Genomic DNA, 26,214 nt, shown 5'->3' with positions numbered 1-26,214 from the left:
TACACCATCAGACTACTCCAGAATCATCCACAAATGGTTAACTGTCTCTGTATTAACTGACCACCAAGTCCAACAGGCACGGAACTCCATCCCACAAAACTGACATCCGGCACCTGTACAGCACAATGCATGCACATTTGCATGCTCACATTCCACATCCTGGCTGTTATAACTGTTATCAATATACCAGCATTTCACATTTTCAATGGCTTATCTCTTGCTTAAATTAACCAGTGGTCTTGCAATGTTAATCACTTAAATATGCTAAATAGACAAATGTATTCCCGAAATTTCATTACTCTGCATTAATTATTTTTTGGTGTTGTGATTTTTTTTCCCCTTCAGTTTATACCAGACGTAACAGCAACAAATAGACCTTATGTCTTTGAGGATGTCCACATTGAAACTGAGATCAGTGTGACAACTAAAATAAGCAAAAAGATATATATGTTCAGTGAACTAGATAAAAATCAGTAGTGTCATATCTCAACAAGGAACTTTAAACTTTCAACACAGGGCGGAGCATGTAGAGGAACTACAGCTCAAGTTTATGCAGATATCTACATAGCAGAATAGTTCATAATGGGAGATAACCTCCATGGTATAGTCACTGTACCCCCCACACACAGACTACTGCATAATACATGTAATACAAAGCAAAGGACTATAGATAGAGAGATGATGAATCAAACACATTGGGCTGTCAAGAGCAATGCGTGAATACTTCAATGACTACAGTAGCAGAATACTGTCAAATGAAACAAAACCCAAAAGAAATTCTGGTTGTATACAAGTACGGGCTGTTGGTGGCACCGAAGTTACTATCAGTCACTAGTGAAGGAGACAACTGAAATTAAGGGCAGCAAAGCAAAAGCTGAAATGCTTACTCCATTTTCAAACATCCCTTTTACAAAGAAAAACCCAGGAGAACTGCCCCAGTTTAATCCTTGTACCACTGCAAACATGGATGAAATAAGTATTAGTGTCAATGGTGTTGAGAAACAGCTGAAAGTGTTAAATCTGAACAAAGCTCCAGGGTCAATGGAATCCCAATCAGAATCTACACCCAACATGCAGCTGAGCTAGCCCCTCTTCTAACTATACTCTATTGCAGAGCCCTTTAACAAAAAACTACGCTAATTAGTGAGAATAAAGTGTGGGTCACAGCTGATTACAAGAAGGGTAATAGAAGTGATCCACAAAACTACCGTCCAATGTCCTTGACATCAATTTGTTGTAGAGCTCAAATTTAATGAGATATCTTTAACAGAATTACCTCCACCATGCAAAACAGCATGGATACAGTAAATATCGATCATGTTAAACACAACACACTTTTCCCCACATGATACACCGAAAGCCTTGGTTCCAGGAACTTGGTGGATGCTGTATTTCTTTATTTCCAAAAAACATTTGATTCAGTACCACACCTATGCTAAAGTATGATCACATGGGGGTGTCAAGTGAAACCGGTGATTGGATTGAGGACTTTTTGGTAGAGAGGACACTGCATGTTATTTTGGATGGAGAATCATCATCAGCTGTAGAAGTAGCTTAAGGTGTGCCCCAGTGAAGTGTGTTTGGATCCTTGCTGTTCATACTCTGTGTTAATGACCTTGTAGACAATATTAATAGTAATGCGAGACTTTTTTTGCAGATTATGCAGTTATCTAATAATAAAGTACTGTCCAAAAGAAGCTGCTTAAATATACAGTCAGATCTCGAAAAGATTTCTATCTGGTGCAAATACTGTCAACTTACTTTAGATGTTCAGATATGTAAAACTATGCACGTCATGAAACAAAAAAAAAAAAAAAAAAAAAAAAAAATTAGTATTCTGCGACTAATATCAGTCAGTCACAGATGGCATCTACCAACTCATACAAATACCTGAGAGTAACACTTTGCAGGGATATGAAAAGGAATGATCACACAGGCTCAGCTGTGGGTAAAGCAGGTGGTTGACTTTGGTTTATTGGTAGAATACTGGGGAAGTGCGATCAGTCTACTAAGGAGATTGCTTACACATCACTTGTGAAATCAATGTAGCATATTGCTCAAGTGTGTGCTATCTTTACCACATAGGACTAACGGGGGATATTGAATGTATATAGAGAAAGGCAGCATGTATAGTCACAGGTTTGTCAGTGATGGGAGCATGTTACCAAGATGCTGAAGAAGCTGCACTGACAGACTCTTTAAGACGCATAAACTAATCCGAGAACATCTTATAACCTAGTTTCAAGAACTGCCTTTAAGTGACGACTCTAGGAATATACTACAACCCCCTACAGATCACTCATATAGGGATTGTGAGTACAAGATTAGAGTAATTACAGCATGCCCAGAAGCATTCATTTAATCATTATTTCTGCACTACATATGTGAACAGAACAGGAAAAAACCCGAACAATTTGTACACGTCACAGTGGTTGCAGAGTATAAATGTAGGTACAGCTAGCTAGTTTTCTTTCTCTTCTGCGTGTGCCTGTTGATGACTCGACGCTTCTGCTATTTGGTGAGTGGTTTCCATTTACATCTGAATTATTTACATTTACCATGAATTTCCTAGCATTTTTATACAGGCATCTGTTTTAAAAGCATTTATGCAACTACAGCGCTTTGACAACCTTCCAACTTCTCCATTGTATGGAGGTAAGTTGGTGCTTTCCACACACTGCTCTGCTTCATCCCATCTGTAAGATACTGTATAAATAACAGAACTGACTGTGCACATGAGGCATTTAATACCGTACTTTGCTGTCAACTTACTAATTGCAGCATCCCCCCAGAACACCATCCCAACTTACTTTGAAACCCCACATGCAACTAAACCTAGAACACTGTCGGTGTGCCACCTGCCAAAAACCTATATCCCACTGATATTTCAGTCTTTTCCTAATGTCTCACCTGCAGTTGTACACCAAAATTCAATCATGCTGACCTCTACCATGATCTCTCATTCATCCAATTTTTTGGCACCAACTCCTTTGACCAAAACCAGCCAAAATCCAAATTGAACCTAGCCTCTCACAGTTCATACCTGGACACAATTTCTGAATCAAAGCCTCCTATAGAGATTTTACATGCACTACAGTCTTTCAGCTATGCACATCCACACTGCTCTTGGTAGTTTGCCTGTGTCCTCTCATCCTCATTTCCCCGAACTCTTCCTAAAAACTAACTTACCAGCACAGAAAACAGCCATCCACAACTTTAAACAGGCCCCAATCATCTTTCTCGTGAACAAAGGTTCAACCGTTGCCAAGATTACGTGGCAGAAGGTAAGCTGTCAGACTCTCACCTATAAACAATGCATACTGATTTAATCCAAGACGCACCACTTAACTTACTCGGGGCCCATCCCCAGGACCTTCATGCTGAGTCCATGAGTCCATCTCCTTTGTCACTCACTACAAATAACTTCAATTGTAGCACAGTAATGAAATGGATATTCATGAACAAATTTTAATTCTACTGTGTACCTGCCTTAAGAATGTCAGTAATTTCAGTGAACAGCATTTTCACCAACTTTTGGACAGCTCCAGGTGAATGCTCCACAATTCCCTTACATTTTCTACAAGTAATACATGTAACAACCACTACATAACTTCAACAGAGTAGATAAATGTTCTATCAGAATTAAAATTATTAAAGCAATTTACCATTATATGGTGCATTCTTCAACTCCTCTTCTCTGCGGGCCAACTCCTGGGCTTTTCTTTCAAGTTCTTCCTGTCTTCGCTGTGGAAAATCAGAAAAAAGATTAAATTACTATTGGAAAGAAAGAGTAACTATTTCCTCAAACATCCTATTTCTAATAGCAAACAAAATTTGAACTTACAAATAATTTTCTTAACATGACTACTGTCAGACATTCATGCGTAAATGAAAAGCATTTTCTAAATAAGAAGAATAAACTATGCTATTAATAAGATGAACTATGCTCATACTAATGTTCTGATGCACGGCATTAGTCTTAGAAATGATTCTAAGGAATATTGTGGTAAACATTTTTATTTCACTTTCTAGGCATATATTCACAATCTATTTCAAATATTGCCACATATGGAAGTGGCAACTCACCAACTGTTACAATGAATTTTGAAGACTACACCTGTCAACTTTTCATAAAACAGTTCTTGTCAGCAACCTTGCAATTGTATGTGAACAATTCACAGCCGATTGTAACTTTGGAAAATCATTAACTTGTGCACTTAATTGTAGGCGTAAATTACTTGTACCCACTTATGAAGACTTCTAATTTAGGGACATGTAACACCTGATTTTCTACTCTCCATCTTAATTGCAGAAGAGTGTCATCTATACAATAACAAAAGATAATAATGGTTCACTGATGTCTCTAAATAAGAATCTGTGAGTGTTATTGATTGAAGGATCATCAATGGCAAAAAATAATTCCTTCCCTGCCCCCCAACAGCCATAAAACCAATTCCAAGAAAAAGTAAAGTTGGTCTGAAATGTAGGCCACAAAATACTAAAGTAGTACTGCCACATGAACTATTTTGAGCATTGCAGCTCAAGAAATTGTGTTCAAGGTGCAGAGTGCTGACAGGGGGGGGGGGGGGGGGAGTCTGAAATTTGGGCCGCCAATTTTGATGAAGTTTTGCAAGGATGTTCCATACCGAAAGTAACAACAAAGGTGTTACAGCTTTTTGCTAGACACTCCCTTATCTCTGAAAAATAAGTAAATCGAGATCACAGTCAATGACAGAAAATGGTATTTTCAATGTTATACATCACAATATTGTCTAGAAACAAAATTTATTTATGAACGTATTATATGGTCCAAAGTTTGTATAAAGTCTGTGTTACTAATGTTTTGAAGTTTTCATGCTGTAGCTTCAATACTCATAATTCAACATGTTGCCAGAGAGAAATTGGCAGTCAAGTGATCAAGGCATTAGACTACCAAACTACTGGTCACTGTTCAGTTCTTGGTAGTGGCTTTTTTTTCCATTCAATAATTTTTTCAGTGTATGTGACAATGGGAGTACCTATCTTTCCCTTTTTTTTATTATAAGCAAAAAAATCAGGTGTGTCCGATAGTCAAATAAGTATATATAATGTACTGAGAGTTATTTTCATTGTGATACAAGAAGCTCTACAATAGGACTTTGCTAGGTGACAATGCTCAACTGACCTGTACTGTGAGTGATACTACCAAAATGTACCCCTTTTTGTCAACAGGGTCACATTTACTTTTCCCAACAGGCAAAGAATTTTATTGTGCCATTTCAAAATTTCACAGCAGAGTGCAGAATTAAAAGATAGGGTGGATGCTATCAAAATTTATGGACTGGTCCATGACCAGTTGTCCACAACTGTCTTTCAAAATATGCTTTCATACACTTGGTACAAAATCCAAATTGATATCTGAAAGATCTGCTTTTACCAATGTGAATCATACATTTCCACAAACAATGTAAAGCAAAATACACCAATGGGGTAATATTTCATTCATGTGTTGCACATGGTGCAAGAAGTATTTGTTTTGCCTGCTTCTATGACAAGTTTTATGTATCAGAATGAAAATTACTGTCAGTAGGAAGGACAAAGAAAAGTATTCAGATTATCAGTATATTAACAGTTACACTGAAATATAAAATGAAAATAAACAACAACCAAGAACTGAACATGGACGAGCATTTTGACTGTCTAATGCCTTTACCGCCAACATCATACTGCTGAACACTTAGAACAATTTGATACCCAAACTGCAGTGGTAAATGCAAAAAATGTTAATAACCAACATTATTAACTTTGGACTCCATATTATATTACCAAAAAGGTTTGTTTTTAGATGCTATTTCAATGTACAACATTGAAAATACAGTTTTCATCATCAGCTTTGACCTCATTTTTTCAAAAACTAGGGAGTGTCTAACAAAGCCAAAACATGTCTATTTTAAATGTAGAATGTGCTTGCAAAACATCAGAATTTGTGACCCACCTGTCAGACCCCCCCCCCCCTTCCTTACCATTTCTAAGAATCTTGTGACTCCCATCTCCCCTCCCCCTCCCCCCACTCAATTCCTGAAATCATGGAGCACAACATCCAACTATCACCACATACCTTCAAGCATGCTTTATCTGACCACATGTTCCTAGCCTACAACTCCTCCTTTTGCTAGCTGTAAAAAATTCTCTATACCTCATGGCTCTTTCACATTTGGTTCATCAATGTTCTATTCAAGACAATTGCTCATGCCTGCTAGTCTGCAGAATTTGAGAACAGTAATTTCACATGATGATCTAAAGCAGTGAATTCGATGAGAAATGAACAAATTGGAGTTCTGAGCTTCGATGTTACTGGAGCTGAAGCCTTGCATATTCCTATCTACAGTAATATCATAAGGACATCCTAGATGTATGTGCCACCCCAATTAGTAAAGAATTTGAAAAATAAAAAATGAAAAAGGGAGAAAAGCAAGAAACTTTCCAGTTAGGCCATCATCATTAAAGACGACATACACTGGGCTGTTGTTCCTTTATAGATTCCTCCTGATGTAATTACAGTTTGAATAAATTATATGCATTTATTTTACAAAAGTACTTAGGACATATCCACAATGAGTACTAATGGTTTGATTTTTATTTGGGTTACTAACAAATGTGCCAAAGCACTCCATGAAATTGCTAATGGCACTCATAGCTTCAGTAATGCAAATCCAAGGGCAAGGATTTTTTTTAATATGGCATTTTGTGGTGACTGAACTGTTTTAGGTTTTTTAAATGTGCTATGACACAATTTAAGAATAAGAAACTATTTTTATGGAAAATTTCAGTTCATATTCAACTGGGCACACTAAAAGCATAAAGGTTTCACCTATGACTTATTAGAAGCAAAAATCTATGACTAAGAAGAGAGAGACTAATAGCATAAAAGAAGGTGGGGGGGGGGGGGGCCTGTGGACACTTTCCAGTAGAAGATAACAGAGTCGAGTCCAAGAACCCATGAATTAAATTTGTCAATTCTAGTACAAATTCTACACTTATCAGCAGCTTCAACACACTAGAAATTTTTTGCAATGCCTTATTTCTTTCAAATTTTTTGCTGAAGAATGAGTGCAGGTTCAAGAATGAAGATTCAGTAAACTACTAGAAGATGGCATTATGCTGCCAAGGAGACTCCACTGTGCTCTATCTACAACACCCTTTTAAATTAACCGCAATGTCAAACTTCACATTTTTAAAGGTACTTTGGCTTTACAGAGTGCACAAGAGACATTTTGTGATAAAAAGCACCTTTTTTACAGTAAGACCTTTTTAAAAATTTGTTTTCATTTGTTTTATAGGAAAAAAAAGGAAATTTTGAAGGACCAATTCTTAGCTGGTAAGAGAACAAACTTATGCTGAGAACTGGCAGCAAAATCACTATCTCAGCCAATATTTGCATGACTAAGAAACTAGAACATTAAGAATATATACAAGACAAAAATCCACACCAATTAAGGGGACCACACCGTAATACAGGAAGGGGGGGACAGAAAAAAATCCCTCTTTTTCAGTTTTCATCATATTTCAATAGATTAAGATTTTATTTAAGTACTCTGAAAAGGATTTTCCTGAAAAATTTTTTTTTCGAGCAACTCCCGAGTGTGTTGGCTATCCTTGGTGTGCAACAGCCGGTATTCTTTTGCTTCTGCTGTTTGTAAACAACACGCTTTCAAACACACGGTTAGTTTTGTTCAAGTGATTGCGAGTAGTTGTTATACTTACGTTTACAGTGCTTGTTTACATGTGTTTATTGAAAATGACGAAATGTAAAGGCATTTTCAAGAAATGACAGTTTAGAGGAAACAAATTTATAAAGCTTTCTGTACAAGAGGTAATGTCACCTGGCAACGATGTTTCTAATTGTTGAAGAATTACAAGTGCATCATCAAAGAAGCTCTCACCATTTCAAGGGAGTTACAACAAATTTACTGTAAGTGATAAGGGGTGCAGTATCATCATCATAAATTTGAGAATGTTCTCAGATGTAATTTCTAAATTTGTGCAATGTAGACAGTGTGGTGAGACCCAGAGTGTGAAAATTTGTGAGTGTGCCTAGCAAGTGCTTTGGATTTAATTTGCACTAAATGCCCAGCTGTGATTTCATTTACGAGTTCCTCAAAACCAGATGCAAGTGGCCCTTATGAAATCAATACTAGATTAATTTATGCCTTACGATCCATTGGCAAGGGCATGGCTGCTGGGAGAACATTTTCTTCAGTGATGAACTTACATCAACCACCAAATGAATTTGAACAACTGACTGCAATATTAGAGAAAGCTGTATGTGAGGTCAGCAAGGAAAGCATGAAACTGGCTGCTAGGGAAGCAGTGGAAGAAAATGATGGATGTTCAGATATTGCAGTTGCACTTGATGGAAGTAGGCAGAAAAGAGGACATACTCCTCTGAATGGAGTAGTGACTGCCACGAGTGTAGACACCAGTAAAGTGTTAGATGTGGAGATAATGTCTAAATATTGCAAATGTTGTAAAGTCAATGAACATAAAGAACATATCTGTGTGGCTAATTTTAGAGGAACAAGTGGTGGTATGGAAGTTCATGGAGTACAACAAATTTCATCACTCTGTAGAAACAAGAGGCGTACAATATACCAAGTATTTTGGCAATGGTGACAGTAAGGTATACAACAATGTGGTGAACTCTAAACCATATGGAGATGCCATTATTAGCAAAATAGAATGTGTAGGCCATGTTTCAAAACGTTTGGGAAGAAGGCTGAGAAAACTAACTGTTGATACGAGAGGGAAAAAATTATAAGTTGAAAAACTGTTGACCGGACAGAGTTGGTTAACTAAAACTGAAATAGAAAACTTGCAGGTATACTATGGGCAGGCAATTAGGAGAAATAAAGAAAATCCGGAGGTAATGAAGAGAGATGTTTGGGCCATATTCATCCATAAGCTCTCTGCTGATAATAAGCCATATCATGGATTGTGTCCACCAGGAGAAAATTCATGGTGCAAATACAATAGGGCACAAGCAACTGGAGAATCTTATTCTCACCAGCATTCTCTTCCTGCTGCTGTTATTACAGCAATTAAACCTATTTTCAGAGATTTGGCTCATCCTGACCTAAGGAAATGTTTGCATGGGCAGAAACAGAACCTAAATGAATGTTTCAACAGCATAATTTGGAACCACCTACCTAAAACTGTATTTGTAGGCATGCATACAATGAAACTAGGAGTTCCTGATGCTGTTATTACATTCAATTGTGTTAATATTGGAAAGTGTTGGTATTGAAAAAGCTGGGAATTAATCCTGGTGAAAATATGATCACGGGGCTGCAACATTGTGGTAAAATGAGGATAGCTGATGCAGACAGGTCTGCATCTAATATGGCCAAGAAAGTAACACAAGCATCCAGGAAAGTGAAAAAGAAGCTGGAAGACCTGCTAGAGGCCAAAGAAGGGCCATCATATGCAGCAGGACAGTTTTAATTAACTGTAAGTAACAAATTTCAAAAGTTTTTTCTTTAAAGCCAATTTCCCACGAACTAAAATTTTCAGTACATATGCCCCATTACATCAGAAACTATCACAGATAAATGAATGAAATTTTCAGAGACTCTGCATAACATAAAAAGCCACCTCTGCTACTATATTCATTAATATTTCCTCATTAGGAAGTTCACAAAAAAATATTTTCTGCAGAAAAAACTTAATATTTTTTTGTTAATAAATTTAAAAAGTATTTCTTTAAAACTATAATATGGATAAAGTAGATTTTAGTACAGTTGACTATTAGCATCATGTAACATACAGTAAAAATATTAAGGTCCTGCATCAAATAGTTTTTTTTTTTTAGAAATGGGTTAAATACTTGCCTAAATTAACATGGGTTAGATAATTAGAGTGTGTTCCCCTTAAAGATAGCAGAAGTACCTCTAACAAAAGTCACAATAACAATGAAGAAGACATGTATATGATTACATTTCATATGCTGATATGGAATCAACTGGAGAGACTACTAAACCCTTGTGGAGACATTTAAGCCTAAACACACGTTTTAGTACAAACAAAGAAGCAATGGGAAGACTGGTTAAATGGATGTAAGTGCAACAAAACTCATAATATAAAAAAATCTAGGAGGGCTTGCCCTCCATGAATTAAGAAAATCCTGAGGGTAATGTTAAATGAAGCAGAAAAACCTTTACAACTTTAGGAGGGAACTCCTCCAGTACTGTTCAATGCTAAAACCTGTTAGGAGTAACGCATGCAACAACAAAAATAAACCAATTACTACTGCAAACAATGAAGTTGGCTTGTATGTTCTACCTTATTTGAAACCCTACACCACAGAATTTTTTGAATATTCAAATTTTGATTAATTTTACAGTCATTTAATTGCTAAATATTTATAAGAAGCCTGCAACTTCTCTTCCAACTATTAAGAAAAAAATCAATAAAAGGCAACTGCAGTAGTAGTTATCTAGATGAAGATCCACTTTAAGAACGTAAGCCGACAATACCAGTCTAGTGACCTAAAAGAGCTAGCTCTGGGACAGAAGAAATGATGATAGAGGATCCACATGTATTGGGTGTACATGAAAGCTAAAACCAAATCACTGAAGACAGAAGTTTCAGAACTCCATCTTAGTAACACATATGCAAACTATCGTCCGTATGTAATATTCAGAGACAGTGTATTTGAATACAACAGTAATCCAAAGACTCGGGGATATCACTTTGGCTAGACCACTTGCAGACCGACACCATCTTCAGAACACAGCTGCAAAAGTGAAGAGCTGCAATAATTTATAACAAAAGTTAACTATAACTATGCGGGACACTGACACAAACATTTTGAGAAGTTAGTTAGTTACATGTTTCATTGATCAATATCATGGAGAAACTGTTATGATGTGGAACGTGTTCAGTTGTATGGCTCAACAGTTCCTACACACACCCAGATGTTCAGCTTTGACAACCAGGGTGCATTATACCCAGTACACCTCTGCATAAGCCAGCTCAATGGCTCTCAGTACTTAGCAGCATCACTCCACCTCACGTAAGAAGAAAGCAAGTAATCATTCTAATATGGACACGAATGCAGAACTACCAGTCGTCCTACACTATACCACTCAGCAAGGATTTATTACCAAACTGAAATTTCATAAAACAACTTTTATAATTGCCATGAGCCCATTAACCAGCACTTTCAATTCTATGGGTATAAGAAATTTAAGTGGGCATCTTCATCAAATCAAGATTCTTGAGTGTCAAAAACACGACCATCAAACTCCATCATGTCACCTGGTAAAAACTGAACCCAATCAGGTGCAAGACACGGAGAACAACTGATATTTTATACATAAATGAAAATAACCCATTTCTGAAAATGTAACTTGACTGATAACAAATCTACTCACCAAGCAGTGGCAGGAGAAAATACACAGACATTAAGGATAAGAAATGTGCCACCTTTTGGAGCCATCTAATTATATGATATTTTATACAGCTGGTGATGAGTCTCCACAGCTGCAACTACACAGGCAGTGCCACAATACCCTACAGGTCTGCCCCTTGAGCACTTGCACTGACTGCCTGTAAAAGCTATGTCAAACTGGGTCCAAAGCATTTAAGTGGCTGCAAAACCTGGACTTCTATCTTTGATTTTTTTGTTTTATTTCTAACTGGATGTTTATAATTGTTAATGTATTTGACTGCCCAAGACTGAACATTAAAATAAATTCTAAAAAGCATTCTGTTTTCTTTTCCCATTTAATCTGTGTACAATTTGTGTAATGCAACCTCCAGTCCAGCCAACTGACAAAGCAAATAGACTATGGTAAAACTGAATGGCCATTTAGAGAGTTATGGTAATTTACTGGTGAGTGAAACGTTCTCTCTATTAGTGAAAGAAATGAAACTTCACCAATACATTACTGGAAATACTTCTCAACCATTCAGTTATGGTACTGAGAGCTTTCTGTGAGATGTCCAAATACAACCGTTGTGAGAATTTAGCAATCACCTTTCAGTTATTTCTTAAGTTCCCAGTCTGGCATAGAAATTTCACATACATTTTTGGTGAGCAACTCAAAAGAATTTGCTGTAATTTGCTGTATCATTTTTGTGACCAGGAAAAAAATTATGGCTTTAACCTTCTTTGAATATGGCAGCTACACACTACAAAGTTTTTGGAAGGCTGCTTTACACATTTAAGTTCAATGGATAAATGTTTAATCTTGCCGACAGTGTGTAGTAAGAGCTAACCTACTGTACTTTGTGACAAACAATACAGCTACTGTAACTGGTACAGAAACTAAGTATCTACAAGATTTGCAATGTCAGGGCTGTGAAGCAAATAAATCATCTTCATGTAATCAGATATATTGCTAGTCTAAACAGCCTTCCAAAGATTTATGATTATGCCATAAAATTCTGTGATTTTAGTACATACATACCTTGAGTTCCTGCACAGAAGCATGTAAAAATAAGATTTCTTGAAGTAAAGCTAACTATCTTTAACATCACTTAATCTTAAACTTCTGAACATTCCAGAATAGATTTATTTCTGATAATTCATCAATCAGACAAATACCACACATGTATCCAAGTCATCTGTAAATAATGAGAATATTCACTCAACACACAACCAAACCTGGAATTCTGCTGTTGTTATCTGTGGCTGTTGCTGCTGAGTTTGCTGACCACTTCGAGTATATGGCGGGGGTGGAGCCTCATGCGTTGGCTGCATGATGGCTGGCTGAGCTGCTGGTTGTGTTGCACTGGCATTTAGGTATGGCGGAGGGTTCGCTGCACCTCGTACCTGCCAAATGACAGATGAAGTTACACCATTTCTTCCAGCAACTGTCAAAGGAGATACTTATTTCTAATTAGCAGGGGAGTTAATAAATGTCATGGAACAAGAGCCACTGAGATGCACTGAGTGACAAACATTGATCTTATTACTGTAGGAGGGGGGAGGGGGAGAGAGAGAGAGAGAGAGAGAGAGAGAGAGAGAGAGAGATGAAGTGACAATGGTTCCCACAGTTCCAGAGGTTAACGGAAACATCCGATTCCACCCGTCTGCTTTGACCAATGACGTCACCAATATGGTGGAAACGACCATTCACAACAACTCCCATATCGCGACTATGACGTCATTATGTAAACATGACAACAAACACAAAAATAGATCGAAAAACCATCAAACACATATTCCTCCAAAAATATAATGAAACTAATGGGGCAAGCAGTGGAAACTGTTTTTTTTTTTTTGGGTGGGGACAAACTAAAAATAAACACACGCCATTAAACCAAACGACAAAAACGATAAAATAAAACGACCACAACCTTCCCAAAATCTACTAAAAACAATATCCACTGGAATATAACAGTTCCCTTGACCTACATAGGTCAACAGAAACTACCAATACCAAATCATGAAACCCAAAACTACAACCACGTCCACAATCACCACTACCTCAAAAAGCGCAACAAACCAACAAAATTGGAATCTAACACTTCCGTTGACCTATATAGGTCAACAACAACTACCGATACCACACTATAAGTCTCAAAACTTTCACCACCACCACAATCCCCTAAAAAACCTAGAAAATCAAAATTGGAATCTGACACTTTCCCTCGACCTGTTATCCTTATGACATCTCCACATATAGCCGTCCCTGATCAGAGACGGCGGAACTTTAATAAGCCTGATTTCTTCACGGCACGTTGAACACTTCATGACTTCAGCCAACAGGCCGATAAGCTGAAGAAATTTTATTAGAGACAACGCACTGTCCCCCATCATCGCCGGCAACCGAAAACTGTTGACCTTGTCAGTCATATCAATACCTTGCAAAGACACAAACAAAGTGATTTACCAAAATTCACACACTACGAACAGAAAAAAAACTACAATAATGTCGACGTAACAAAACCAAAATTGTTAACTCACTGAAAAATATTCCGCTGAAAGCACCGTCACCACCGATACCATACACGTGCAATGCTACCACGCAAATTAACGCCACATGCCACATAACACACTAACTATAAACACACCACCAAAGAGAACTACTGACCACAACAATACGCCACCTATAAACACGCCACACATGCAAACTAAACAAAAAACATCACCTAACACACAACACACCACCATAGAGCACCACCGATCACATCAAAACACCACCTACAAACACACCACTCCCACAAACTAAACTCTGCGCTGTCATGACATCACACACCACAACAGCCTTATGTCACAGGTCAAAGCAGACAGGTGGAATCTGACACTTCGGTTGACCCTGAATGTTGCCAGTTACGCACATAGCATAATACGAAGATAGGATAGTGAGAAAATAAGAGTAGGAGATAAGTACAATGAGTGTGGAGACAACCTAGTTGAGACTAAAAATATAATTAAAAACTATAATGGTAGTGAGCCTGTTTGCCCCCTTTTTTGAGGTGTGTGTGTGTGTGTGTGTGTGTGTGTGTGTGTGTGTGTGTGTGTGTGTGTGTAGAGAGAGGTGGGGGAGAGGGGGTATGACATTGTTTCCAGCAGTATGATCTGCAACCAGGTGGCTAAGCTTGCTGGCAATGGCTTGTACAGTACTAAGAAACTACTGTGAAGTCTCAGAACCATTGTGGAAATATGAGGTAATGGCTAAGCCACTTCTACACTTCTACAACAGTTACCATGCAAGTCTACGGGCGTTTTTTACGCTTGTGAAGAGGTTTTGGCAACAATAATTGTCATATGTTTCTGATGGAGGTAAATAATAGCACTCAAAATGCAGAGTGATAATGGCCTCGTTTGTTCTTAAATTAAAGATGGAAAGAACATACAAAATTGTTAAAACACTCAATTCAGTTATATCATGTTCAAAGAATAATTAAAACTGCCTATAATATTGGAGCAGTGCCATGAACCTACTTTGCACTATTACAGAGCCTAAAAGACATGGTCTAATGTTATGAGGAAATTCCGCTCTGGCAAACCATTCATTTATTCTTCAAATAGGGGCAATAAAAATAATCAAGAATCAGGTAAGTACTTTTTCACGGTACTTAAAATCTTGATCCTACCATGTATCTACATTTACGGAATTACGTTTTCTAAAGGTACACCAGGAATTCTCATGAATTGTTAGTGTTAAACAATCAAGTGCAAAGATAGGAAAAAGGAACTAGAAACAATTTTCTTAAGTATACTCCAAGTGACACAAAAAAGTGCTGTAAGAGGAAATTCTTGGCAGTTCGATACCAAAGTTAAAGAACAGCAGAATGACATATTTAAAATAAGAACTAAAAAATGTTAGCTATCAAAATTTCTATAGCACTGGAGAATACACATCAGTGATAACAATATAGCTAGCAGCTACTTCCTTCATTGTAGATAGGCCTAACTGAAATGCTTATTTTTTAAAATAATAATTGTATTCGCACACTTATATAAGGGGGCAGTCAAATGAAAATGAGATAGAAAAGTAAGAAAACTTTTGAAATAATTAAAAGTATAATTTATACCGCTCTGAGACAAACTCGCCATTGTCTTATGGAAAAATCTTTGTGGTTGCCTATGGAACCACAACTGTACTCAAGAGGTGCACTTCGTCCAAAGCAAATTGACTGCCACAAATGTCTTTCTTAGGACTCCAAAAATATAGAAATTGCTTGAGGAGAATTTGGGACTTCACAGTCAAACTTGGTAACATGTGGCCATTGATTTGCTTCGGACAGAGGTGCACACCTCTGTACAACCATAGTTCTATATGCAACTGCAGACATTTTTCCATGGAGGAAACAACTGGTTTGTCACAGTGAGCTGAATGTATTTCTGGTAACAGATATGATGAATACTTGTGAAATAATAAATAGTTTGCTTACTTTTTCTTACCCTTCTCGTTTTGATTTGACTGTCCCTTGTAAGAAAACTTTTGACTATACTAATTTACATTCAGACTTATTTCTGGCTTTATGTTGTACATAAGAACATATCAATAACCAACACAATTGGAAAATTGTTTCATGTACTACTCTCTACGATAAATCCTAAATAATTGTATACAACAACGCTAATAAATTGGTTGAGCACTTGAATCTGACTCCAATAATTAGTTTGTTTCAAACTACCGCAAAGCCATTAGTCACAAAACAAACAATGTGAATATCCATTACGATTTTTGTAGCTTAGTCAACATCTGTCCTAAACATTAAGAAGATCATTTTCAGTGTGTCCAAGAAAAATTTTACAGACAGAATGTGGGCACTAACAATAGTTTGGGACTAGTATAAACGAATGAGAATCTAGACAACCAGTGGTGAGAGAAGCAGTATGGGAGCATAAACCTTGCCTCCGTCTCAAGGACTGGCAGTCGACACCTGTGCTTAGTGCTTCAATGACAGCAGAAATGACACACTGTCATAGGGCTTAATGATTCCTTCGTATTGTATTCAAAACATATGATGGACCTGGATTAGCCTCTTCCAAAGGAAATGAGCAACACAACCCGAAGCATTTGGGAATGGCTACTGAGTAACTGCTTGCTTAGACTGGCAGGATCATGAACTTTGTAGATCAAACAATTTCTAGCAATTTCTTACACAACCATAGTTCAAAACAAATTTCCCATCCCACCTAAAACCATTACATTAAATTTCCAAGTAATATGAATGTTATTGTTATGAGTTGCTGTATGTTATGAACAGACATAATACTGATATATTGTAGAGATTTCTCAACTGCCTTTTCACCGTCACATTAATTGCTTCACCATACACAGTATGACTGCTTGATTGTCTTACACTGCATCCACTTCATTTGTGCCAAATGACTGTTAGTAAAATGCAACACCACACAGAAAACACAAGCAATTTCAGTCCACCACCAGACGTGCACTTCATCCACTGAAATAATTATCATCGCTGTTGTACACAGTCAGAAATCCCACATCTCATTCTTAGTTTACTCACTGCCTGTAGCTGTTTCTGCAGTTTTTTGCTGAACTATGTCCATTACTCGACTCTGTTATCTGCCACAACAGTATATGCCTAATTCTTGTTAGTCAATATCTATAACAGGGACCATCTTTGCCACATCATGTGTGTTACTCCTCTGTCAAAGAGAGAAGGTTATCAGCACTGGCAAAAGGCACTGTTTCCCACTGAGCAGCAATAAACAAGCAGGGCTACATAACAGACTTGTTCATCACAACTGAACTGAATATATGCTTGGTGCAGCAATGAGACGAGGAGAATTGATTGGAAGCACTGTTCCAACATAAGCATTGTTTAACTATAATTCCACACTTCTGGTCATGGACCAATATATCTAATATAACTATATTATTTGCCACTCATGAAATCCAGTCTACATTAGGAACACTGATCATTAGGCCATTTTTCTCTCTACTATGGATCACTTTCATTCAATGAATGCCTCCAACATAAATCTCTTCAGGCATCAGGTGTATAAATGTAAACAAGATTGCTTGCAGCCTATATGTCAATTTCTCATTACTTTGCACAATGCAATAAAGTCACTTGTTTTGTTTTAATGCCTTTACTCACTCTTACAGCCTCATCCATTGCTTCATTTAAAAACTTAATACCCCAACTATGAATACTGCTATGTTGGCAACCCATGAGTTTTACACACACCATAAAGTCCTTTTCCATATTCTATGGTTACAAAAAACTAAAATAAATGAACACCCAACGAAAACATTGAGCACAGGATGGGAGTAATCACTGTAAAGGATATATAAAAATGTCTGCTCTACAGTGCAAGCAGATTTTATACCTTTACTCGATACTGAGTATTTCGTGTCATAATAACAAGTAATATACCTGAATGTTATGGCTATAGTTCTGTCTTAAGCTGACACATTTCATGCTTCACTTTGTGAAATTTAACAATCCAGGGTGAAATTACCACATACAATGTCAAATATTAAACCAGATATACTAAACCACTAGCCTAGTATATACCAGTATACAGTTTGGCAGGGAAGATAATCTCAGCCTCTACACAACTTATATTATTCCTTCATAATTAAGATCAGTTATTTCCCTTCAAGGGAGATATAACTACATTTATAATGATTTTTCTTCCAGCCAATATCCATCATTAAGTGCCCACGACACAGAAAACACACGAGCTGGATTTAACAGCACAATACAGCAATTCAAATGATACAATTGGGCAAGGCACACCTTTCATGCTTGTGTTTGGATCACAATCGAAAGGCCAGTCTATCTACTGCTAATTACGTCTACTGCAACGAGCGTTATATCGTCAAAAAAAAAATACCGCATATACCATATTTTAACGCTGTCAATACGTGCATACCATGTCTAACACAAATTGACATCCAAATCAAAAACTGTGTGGCAGAGTGACCATAATCCTTAAAAATCAACAATGGTAAACTGTCTGCAACAAATAGCACTTCGTACGTGACAGCTCAACACTGACGTTACCTCTCAGGAAATGATAACGCCCATATTGTCAACACGATAGCACTGAGACACAACAGGCTTATATCGTTGTTCAACAACCGTACAATATGGGCAATTATAATGCTACGTGGCACACATCTGAATATAGTCTAACACAGATGATAAAAATTAACATACTGCAGGAAATCTCTGATCTCCCTGGTCGGCGAATGGATTATAATCTTCAAGACCTCTCTGTACACTGCTTGTATTACTGGTCACTTGTTGAATTGCTGGATCCTACAGAAGGAAAATAAGAAAACAAGTTAAAGTGTTACTAGATCATATGACTCTCGCACACGTATGTCAAACATTCGTCTAAACAAAGTCAGCCCATACACATTGCTTACCGCAAAAGGTTCTGTTGGCTCCCCAAAGGGATTTTCATCAAAACCAGCTGACATTTTTAATTTTGTTTACTTGCCCCTACACTTAATGTGGTGTTCACTACAAATAACGCGATAATATAATATGCTTATCCTGTTTTAATCCATTATCAGATGATGTCGAGACACCACTGCGCAAGATTATGTCGTCACAACGACACTCCAATCACGTATCGAATGGGATTGATGGAGCGGTTTCTTTAAATTGCAGTAACAACACAATTGGGCTATACGAGATATAGCACAAATCTCATTTCACATAAGCACGTTTATCATAGAGAACTGGGAGTTTTAAAGTAAATATATATCTCTCTCCGTATGACAGTTAACTAACAACTTCTTATGCAATGCTCACTGCTCCTACATGTCAGAACTATCTTTCAGAGCACTTCAACGGCGCAGTATGACCACATTTGAATTTACTGATATATTTCCAAGTTATGTGCGGGTTTAGGTGAAGCCAGTAGCAATGGTCCATATAATATCTGATCACCTCATAAAATGATAAGCTGGGTTTAGGTTGTCTATGGCGAATGAGTGTAGAGTTACATTCTTAGGGCGAGTTTTGTCCAGATAGCAAGTGACCACACTAACTATGCGGAAAGATATGCTTCTTCTCAAAAAAAGGCGAGTTCTGTCGCGATACCTGGAGCTGAAATTCATTTGAAAACATCTACAGTTAACAAAAATCCTCCTGTAATTTAATGTGATAGATCAAAAATGTATGCAAAATTGGAAATCGAAATAGGGTGTTATTCTTTTACAGGCAACAGTATCATAACTGAATCACATGAGCATGCCTCGTTGTTCACTTCATTAACTCCTGTTACGTTGCTACAAGCGTGGGGTATTTTTTTATCCATTAGAAAAAAATTGCACTATACTATTCAGGGAATGGGAATGTACATGTACACATCACAACATTAGAGTATTTTAAAGATGTAATCAATGATTTTTAAGATTTAAACACTCACTTCTCATAATGACAAAAAATGAATCTCAGGAAGACTGTGCGTTCTGAAGAGTCTGTCTTTTATATCTAATCAGAACCGTTGCTGGAACATTCTTCACAAAATGAAAATTAATGTACCGTACATGTTAACCTGAAACAAGTGTTGGTGGTAGTTTTGGCTTTCTGGTCCTTTTCCCATGGACGCATTTTGCATCCCCCAGAAGAAAATCCAGCTGTATTCTGTCTTGGCTCTTCTGCTCCACTCTCGCAGCAGATTTGATAAGTTAGGGGAAGTTTTTCTTGGTAGTGCGCATTTTTTTCACCGACTGCCATACTTCCCCTTATATTTTGCTTGAGATATTGCAGAGACATCCTCTGAATCATCACTATCTACCTCTTGCTCAGTATCTTAACTATGCTACTTCCCTGAAATGTGGACATTTTCGCTCTCAGGCTCATTATTCTGATAATGTTTGCACAGTTTTTTACACAGGATGCAATGTAGTTATCATGTTCGAAACCGCAACTTATTCCTAAAGTTAAGTGTCTGAGTTATCCCAGGCTTGGGGTATCTTTTACCCAGACACTACAAGACAAAGCCTTACTCAACAAGACAATGTGAGAAACGGGATCTCACAAACTGTTGCAAGGAGGGACTGTTGGATGAAAGTTATGTGGAAGATTATAGTCGTAGTATTTATCTAACAATGCTGTTAACATGTTGAAGCCACAGGTGGTATATTTTAACCCATGCATGTGCTTATGGGTTTATAGAAAATAACCTCTAGAGTCAATTTGACGTTATTCATCAAAAAATTATGTATTTCAAACAAAGATTATGTTGTAAAATTGTCTACAACACTATGCAATTTTAGTTTCAGATGAAAATTGTGATTGACTCCAGTGATCAGAGAAGAGTAAGTGACAATGACAGATTCAAATAATTTATGGCTGCAAAATCCTATACAAGTCCAGTACAGGAAAAAGACTTTAAATTTAAATTGCCCAAACAGTTTTAAAGATTTATTTTAGACATTTTTCTTTTACCAGCAATGAAGTGCTTTTGTCAAGGAGAAGAGAAATAGGGGCTTATGCGGCTGCAAATGACGCTGACAGAGAAATCAAAGATGAGTTTTATGAAAACTTACAAGTTTGCTAGAAAGTATTAGTTTCCACAAAGAAATAATTTTGTGGCAGCCATACCACAGAACCATGTGGACAGCGGCGCGCCATTATTCACACCTGATCACAGATTTTATTCTTAGGCCAACATGGTGTAACACCTGTGGGCATGGTAGAGACAAAGCGAAAGCCAGTGCAAGCTAGACCTAGATCATGTCAACTGTGGACCATGTTGGACGAGTGCAACACTCACTCCCCCCGATGCATTCACAAGTTTGATCAGGTGCTGATCGTTTGCTGTGTGCCACAGAGCCCTAGAGATGAGAGGTAATTTGCGCATTTGGCTGGACAAATGTCTCTCCACGACTGCAAGATCATACTATGCGCTTGATCACTGAAAGAGTGTATGCTCTGAGATCACTGGTTGAACTATTTACTGCAGTCAAGTGTTAACTGTGTGAGAACATTCAGACAATACTTCGCGAGGTTGTTAGTGTACCAACCTTTGCAAATAAATGTGTTATTACGTAATCAAATGTTTAATCAGTTACTGTCGCCTGAGCCTAAATTCTGAACTTAGTACGTGGGTGTAGCAATAAAAGTCAGTTCACCATGCAACGGACATGGAAGCAGTGAAAATAACCCGTTTCCCACTTCACCCTGACATGATCTGTAGGCAAACAAGTGGTGATGGACTGGATCAATGGAAGTGATGCTGAACCATGAGTCGATTCCCACACAAACATTTCTGTGTTTTCCATAGCCACGTGTGCTCGTGATTTGAACATTGAACATTTATTCTTTTTGTGTGCATGTTTCCTTCATGTGTGTTTTTCCGTGTGCTTGAGAACTTTGCTATTGCATTATGACAACTAATGATGAACTCCAAAAGGCAAGAGAAGAGCTGTTGGCATGCATTCTGCTCCTGGAGAGCGAGCTACAGACATGCTCTGCATGCAGGGAACTGCCCACCTGGAGCCAGCTCATGAGAATTTGTACATGCGAAACAGTGCCACATCGCCACTGGGGTGACATGTAGCACAGGATGCATGCTGGTTAGGCTGCCTTCCTTTTGGCCTCTTGACCCATTCATGTGATTTAGTCAAGTGCAGGTGGTTTTCCTAAGTAAAAACGTTACTTTCAAGCTCGCCAAATATGGATGCACAGTGAGCCAGCTGAATCAGAACTACCTGGCCAAAGCGCAGGATATAATTACTGCCCCACCGACACACTCCTCATATAAACGGCTGAAGGAGGAATTAATCTGAAGGATTTTGTCTTCTGAAGAACAACATGTGCACAAATTGCTATGCCAAGAGGAATGTGGTGACTGGAGACCTTCTCAGTTCCTGTACTATCTGTGAAGCCTTGTGCAGTCTGACGTGATCCTGACTCACTATTGTGCACTATCTGGCTGTGCAGCCTATCCACAAAGGTGCAAGCAGCAGTAACAGAGTAGACAGATATGCAGCTGGACGCCATCGCAAACTTGGCCAGCCAGGTACACGTTGTGCTGATAACGGCGCCTGGTACCATAGCCGCAGCCATGTATGACACTGTGCACCACACCTCCACAGTGACATACATTTACTGCATCCACTGCCCCATACTCCAGCTTACACCAGGTAGTACAGAACCTGGCTGCCTAATTGGTGGCTCTCACCGTACAGGTTGATCAGTTGGCACCCTCATTGCCAGAGGGCAATAGCGGATCTGACTACAGGCGACACAGCTTGTGCAATCGGTGACACAGCGACAGACATTCTAACGTGTCTCTCCTGACAATGGAAGCACCTCCAAGTGGTTACTGTTGGTACCATACCAGTTTTGACAATGAAGCGACCAGGTGTCATTCACCGTGTTCACACCTAAAAGCCAATGGTGGGTGGGCTTAGACCTACCCTAGTTGCAGTACAGTATCAACGCAGGAATGTGAGGGCGTGGGGGGGGGGGGTGTAAGGTACCTGGTCGACATTGGTCCAGATTTGTCCATTTTCCTTCAGATGATGTTAAGATACAGCAGGATCGTGAAAACTCTGTGTCTCATGACAGCAAACAATTCCGCCATAAAAACGTATGGTACTCATCACTGAAATGTGGACCTTGGACTGTACCACACATTCAAGTGGAGGTCCACTGTGGTCGATGTCAATTACCCGATGCTGGGCATGGATTTCTTCAGCCACTACAAGCTGCTTGCTGCCATCACAAATGCCCAACTGATCGGCTCCATAATGAGTTTGAAAATAACAGGACAATGACAGCAGGCAGTGTTCTTTAGTATAAAACCTGTGGCCTGCTCCACACTGTACACAAACATCCTGAAGATATTAGCAGAATTTGCTTGCCTATCAGAAGCACCGAGGGAAGTTCAGAATATAACACTTGAACACATTATTACCATGCCTGGTTCTCCCATTTCGTGCTGCCCACATTGCCTTGCACCCGGTAGGGTCGTGGTAGCAAAGGCTGACTTTGAGGTCACGCTGCAACAAGGTATCATGTGACCATCGAGCAGTGTGCGCTCCTCGTACTTCATACTTCCATCCAAGATTAAGTGTGGGCAGAGTGATTGATTAATGGCCTACTTGCTCACAGTAAATGGTCTAATCTTGTCTTCACAATCCCTTCAGAAGCAATACGTAGGAGCTGTAGTGTAATCCTAGATTCATCACTCAAAGCTGTTTCTTGAAACGTTTTTGGTTGGCCTTCATGAGATAGTTTGCATCTACCTTTAAGCGTCTGACAATTCACTTCTTTCAGAATTTCTGTGTCATTCTGCCATAAGTCAAAGAAACATATGATCATTTTTGCTACCCTTCATTGCTTATATTCAGTGTCCCCTCTTAGTCCTATTTGGTACAGCAATATTTGAACAATATTGTTAGATGGGTCTCATGAGTGTTTTGTAAGCAATCACATTTGCAGACTGCATTTCTCCAGTCTTTTACAAACCGACCAGAGTCTGCCAGCTGCATTACCTACCACTGAGCCCATATAATAGTTCCATTTCATATCCCTATGAATTGATATATCCGGGTATTTGTATGAGTTGACAGATTTCAACTGACTCACTGATATTGTAGTCATAGGAGACAATGATTTTTGTTTTGTGAAGTGTAAAATTATACAACTCTTAAGATTTAAAACAAGTTACCAACCTTTGAACATCTTTGAAACCTTATCAAGGGCTAACTAAATATTTCTGCAGATTTTCTCTAATAGTACTCCATTACACTTAACTGCATGATCTGCCTAAAGACTGTGTTTCCCCTAGATATTGTCTGGAAGATCGTAAGAACACAGTGAGAACAGCAGGGATCCTAACACACTTCCATGGGCATACCTGAAGTAACTTCTACATCTGTTGATGACTTTCCATCCAAGATCACATGCTGCATGCTCCCTACCACAAGATCCTCAATCATGTAATAAATTTCGCTTTATACCCCATGCAAATAGACTCTTGATAATATATGTAGGTATGGTACTGGCAAGGGAACATTCCCAAGTGTAAAGAAACGATCTTGGAGAAACCTGGCAGCTACGTAGAGGGGTGAAAATACTGTAATACACTACTGGCCATCAAAATTGCTACACCAAGAAGAAATGCAGATGATAAACGGGTATTCATTGAACAAATATATTATACTAGAACTGACATGTGATTACATTTTCACTCAATTTGCGTGCATAGATCCTGAGAAATCAGTACCCAGAACAACCACCTATCGCTGTAATAACGGCCTTGATACGCCTGGGCATTGAGTCAAACAGATGGCGTGTACAGGTTCAGCTGCCAATGCAGCTTCAACACGATACCACAGTTCATCAAGAGTAGTGACTGGCGTATTGTGACGAGCCAGTTGCTCGTCCACCATTCACCAGGCGTTTTCAATTAGTGAGAGATCTGGAGTATGTGCTGGCCAGGACAGCAGACGAACATTTTCTGTATCCAGAAAGGCCTGTACAGGACCCGCAACATGCGGTCGTGCATTATCCTGCTGAAATGTAGGGTTTCGCAGGGATCGAATGAAGGGTAGAGCCACGGGTCGTAACACATCTGAAATGTAACGTCCACTGTTCAAAGTACCGTCAATGCGAACAAGAGGCGACCAAGACGTGTAACCAATGCCACCCCATACCATCACGCAGGGTGATAGCCCAGTATGGCGATGACGAATACATGCTTCCAATGTGCGTTCACCGCGATGTCACAAAACATGGATGCGACCATCATGATGCTGTAAACAGAACCTGGATGCATAGGAAAAAATGACGTTTTACCATTCGTGCACCCAGGTTCGTCTGTGAGTACACCATTGCAGGCGCTCCTGTCTGTGATGCAGCGTCAAGGATAACCGCAGCCATGGTCTCCTAGCTGATAGTCCATGCTGCTGTAAACGTCGTCGAACTGTTCGTGCAAATGATTGTTGTCTTGCAAACGTCCCCATCTGTTGACTCAGGGATCGAGACGTGGCTGCACGATCCGTTACAGCCATGCGGATAAGATGCCTGTCATCTCGACTGCTAGTGATACGAGGCCGTTGGGATCCAGCACGGCGTTCCGTATTACCCTCCTGAACCCACCGATTCCATATTCTGCTATCAGTCATCGTATCTCGACCAACACGAGCAGCAACGTCGCGATACGATAAACCGCAATCGCCGTAGGCTACAATCCGACCTTTATCAAAGTCGGAAACGTGATGGTACGCATTTCTCCCCCTTACACGAGGCATCACAACAATGTTTCACCAGGAAAAGCCGGTCAACTGCTGTTTGTGTATGAGAAATCGGTTGGAAACTTTCCTCGTGTCAGCACATTGTAGGTGTCGCCACTGGTGCCAACCTTGTGTGAATGCTCTCAAAAAGCTAATCATTTGCATATCATCGCATCTTCTTCCTGTCGGTTCAATTTCGCGTCTGTAGCACGTCATCCTCGTGGTGTAGCAATTTTAATGGCCAGTAGTGTACACATTTTTCCCTTTTTTTAAAAAATTTCAAGGTAGTTTGGCATATTAGGTTTAGAGGGAATATCTTCAAATCCATAATATTGTAGTGGCAACTTCTGCCACCGAATGTAATTGCAACACTAAATATAGCAGGAAGAGGTAGAAGGCACCATATTAAGACTCATCCGAGATTTCCACGTGCGTTATTGTTTCCAGTTACAGTGCCCCCATTCCACTTGGTCTGTGTCACAATGCTGAGGACACCACTTCACTATCTGTGAAGCGGCTTGGTGCGGAATGG

General features: G+C 38.8%; 1 protein-coding gene across 1 annotated transcript in view; it reads right to left on the bottom strand.

The window, feature by feature from the left end:
* LOC126198599 (secretory carrier-associated membrane protein 1) overlaps positions 1-19,263 on the bottom strand; it is a 61,436-nt gene extending 42,173 nt beyond the window's left edge. Inside the window, exons 1-4 of the mRNA XM_049935049.1 lie at positions 18,849-19,263; positions 18,637-18,738; positions 12,647-12,814; positions 3,666-3,744 (exon numbers count right to left, since the gene is read on the bottom strand). Of these exons, the coding sequence (XP_049791006.1) occupies positions 3,666-3,744; positions 12,647-12,814; positions 18,637-18,738; positions 18,849-18,902 (403 nt within the window). The 5' untranslated portion in view covers positions 18,903-19,263. The remainder of the gene's footprint in view (positions 1-3,665; positions 3,745-12,646; positions 12,815-18,636; positions 18,739-18,848) is intronic.
* Positions 19,264-26,214: the final 6,951 nt, after the last annotated feature.

Source organism: Schistocerca nitens, chromosome 8 (genome assembly GCF_023898315.1).
Source record: "Schistocerca nitens isolate TAMUIC-IGC-003100 chromosome 8, iqSchNite1.1, whole genome shotgun sequence".
Taxonomy (NCBI): domain Eukaryota; kingdom Metazoa; phylum Arthropoda; class Insecta; order Orthoptera; family Acrididae; genus Schistocerca; species Schistocerca nitens.
The sequence above is the reverse complement of the archived record's forward strand: the minus strand, read 5'-3'. Positions and strand labels throughout refer to the sequence as shown.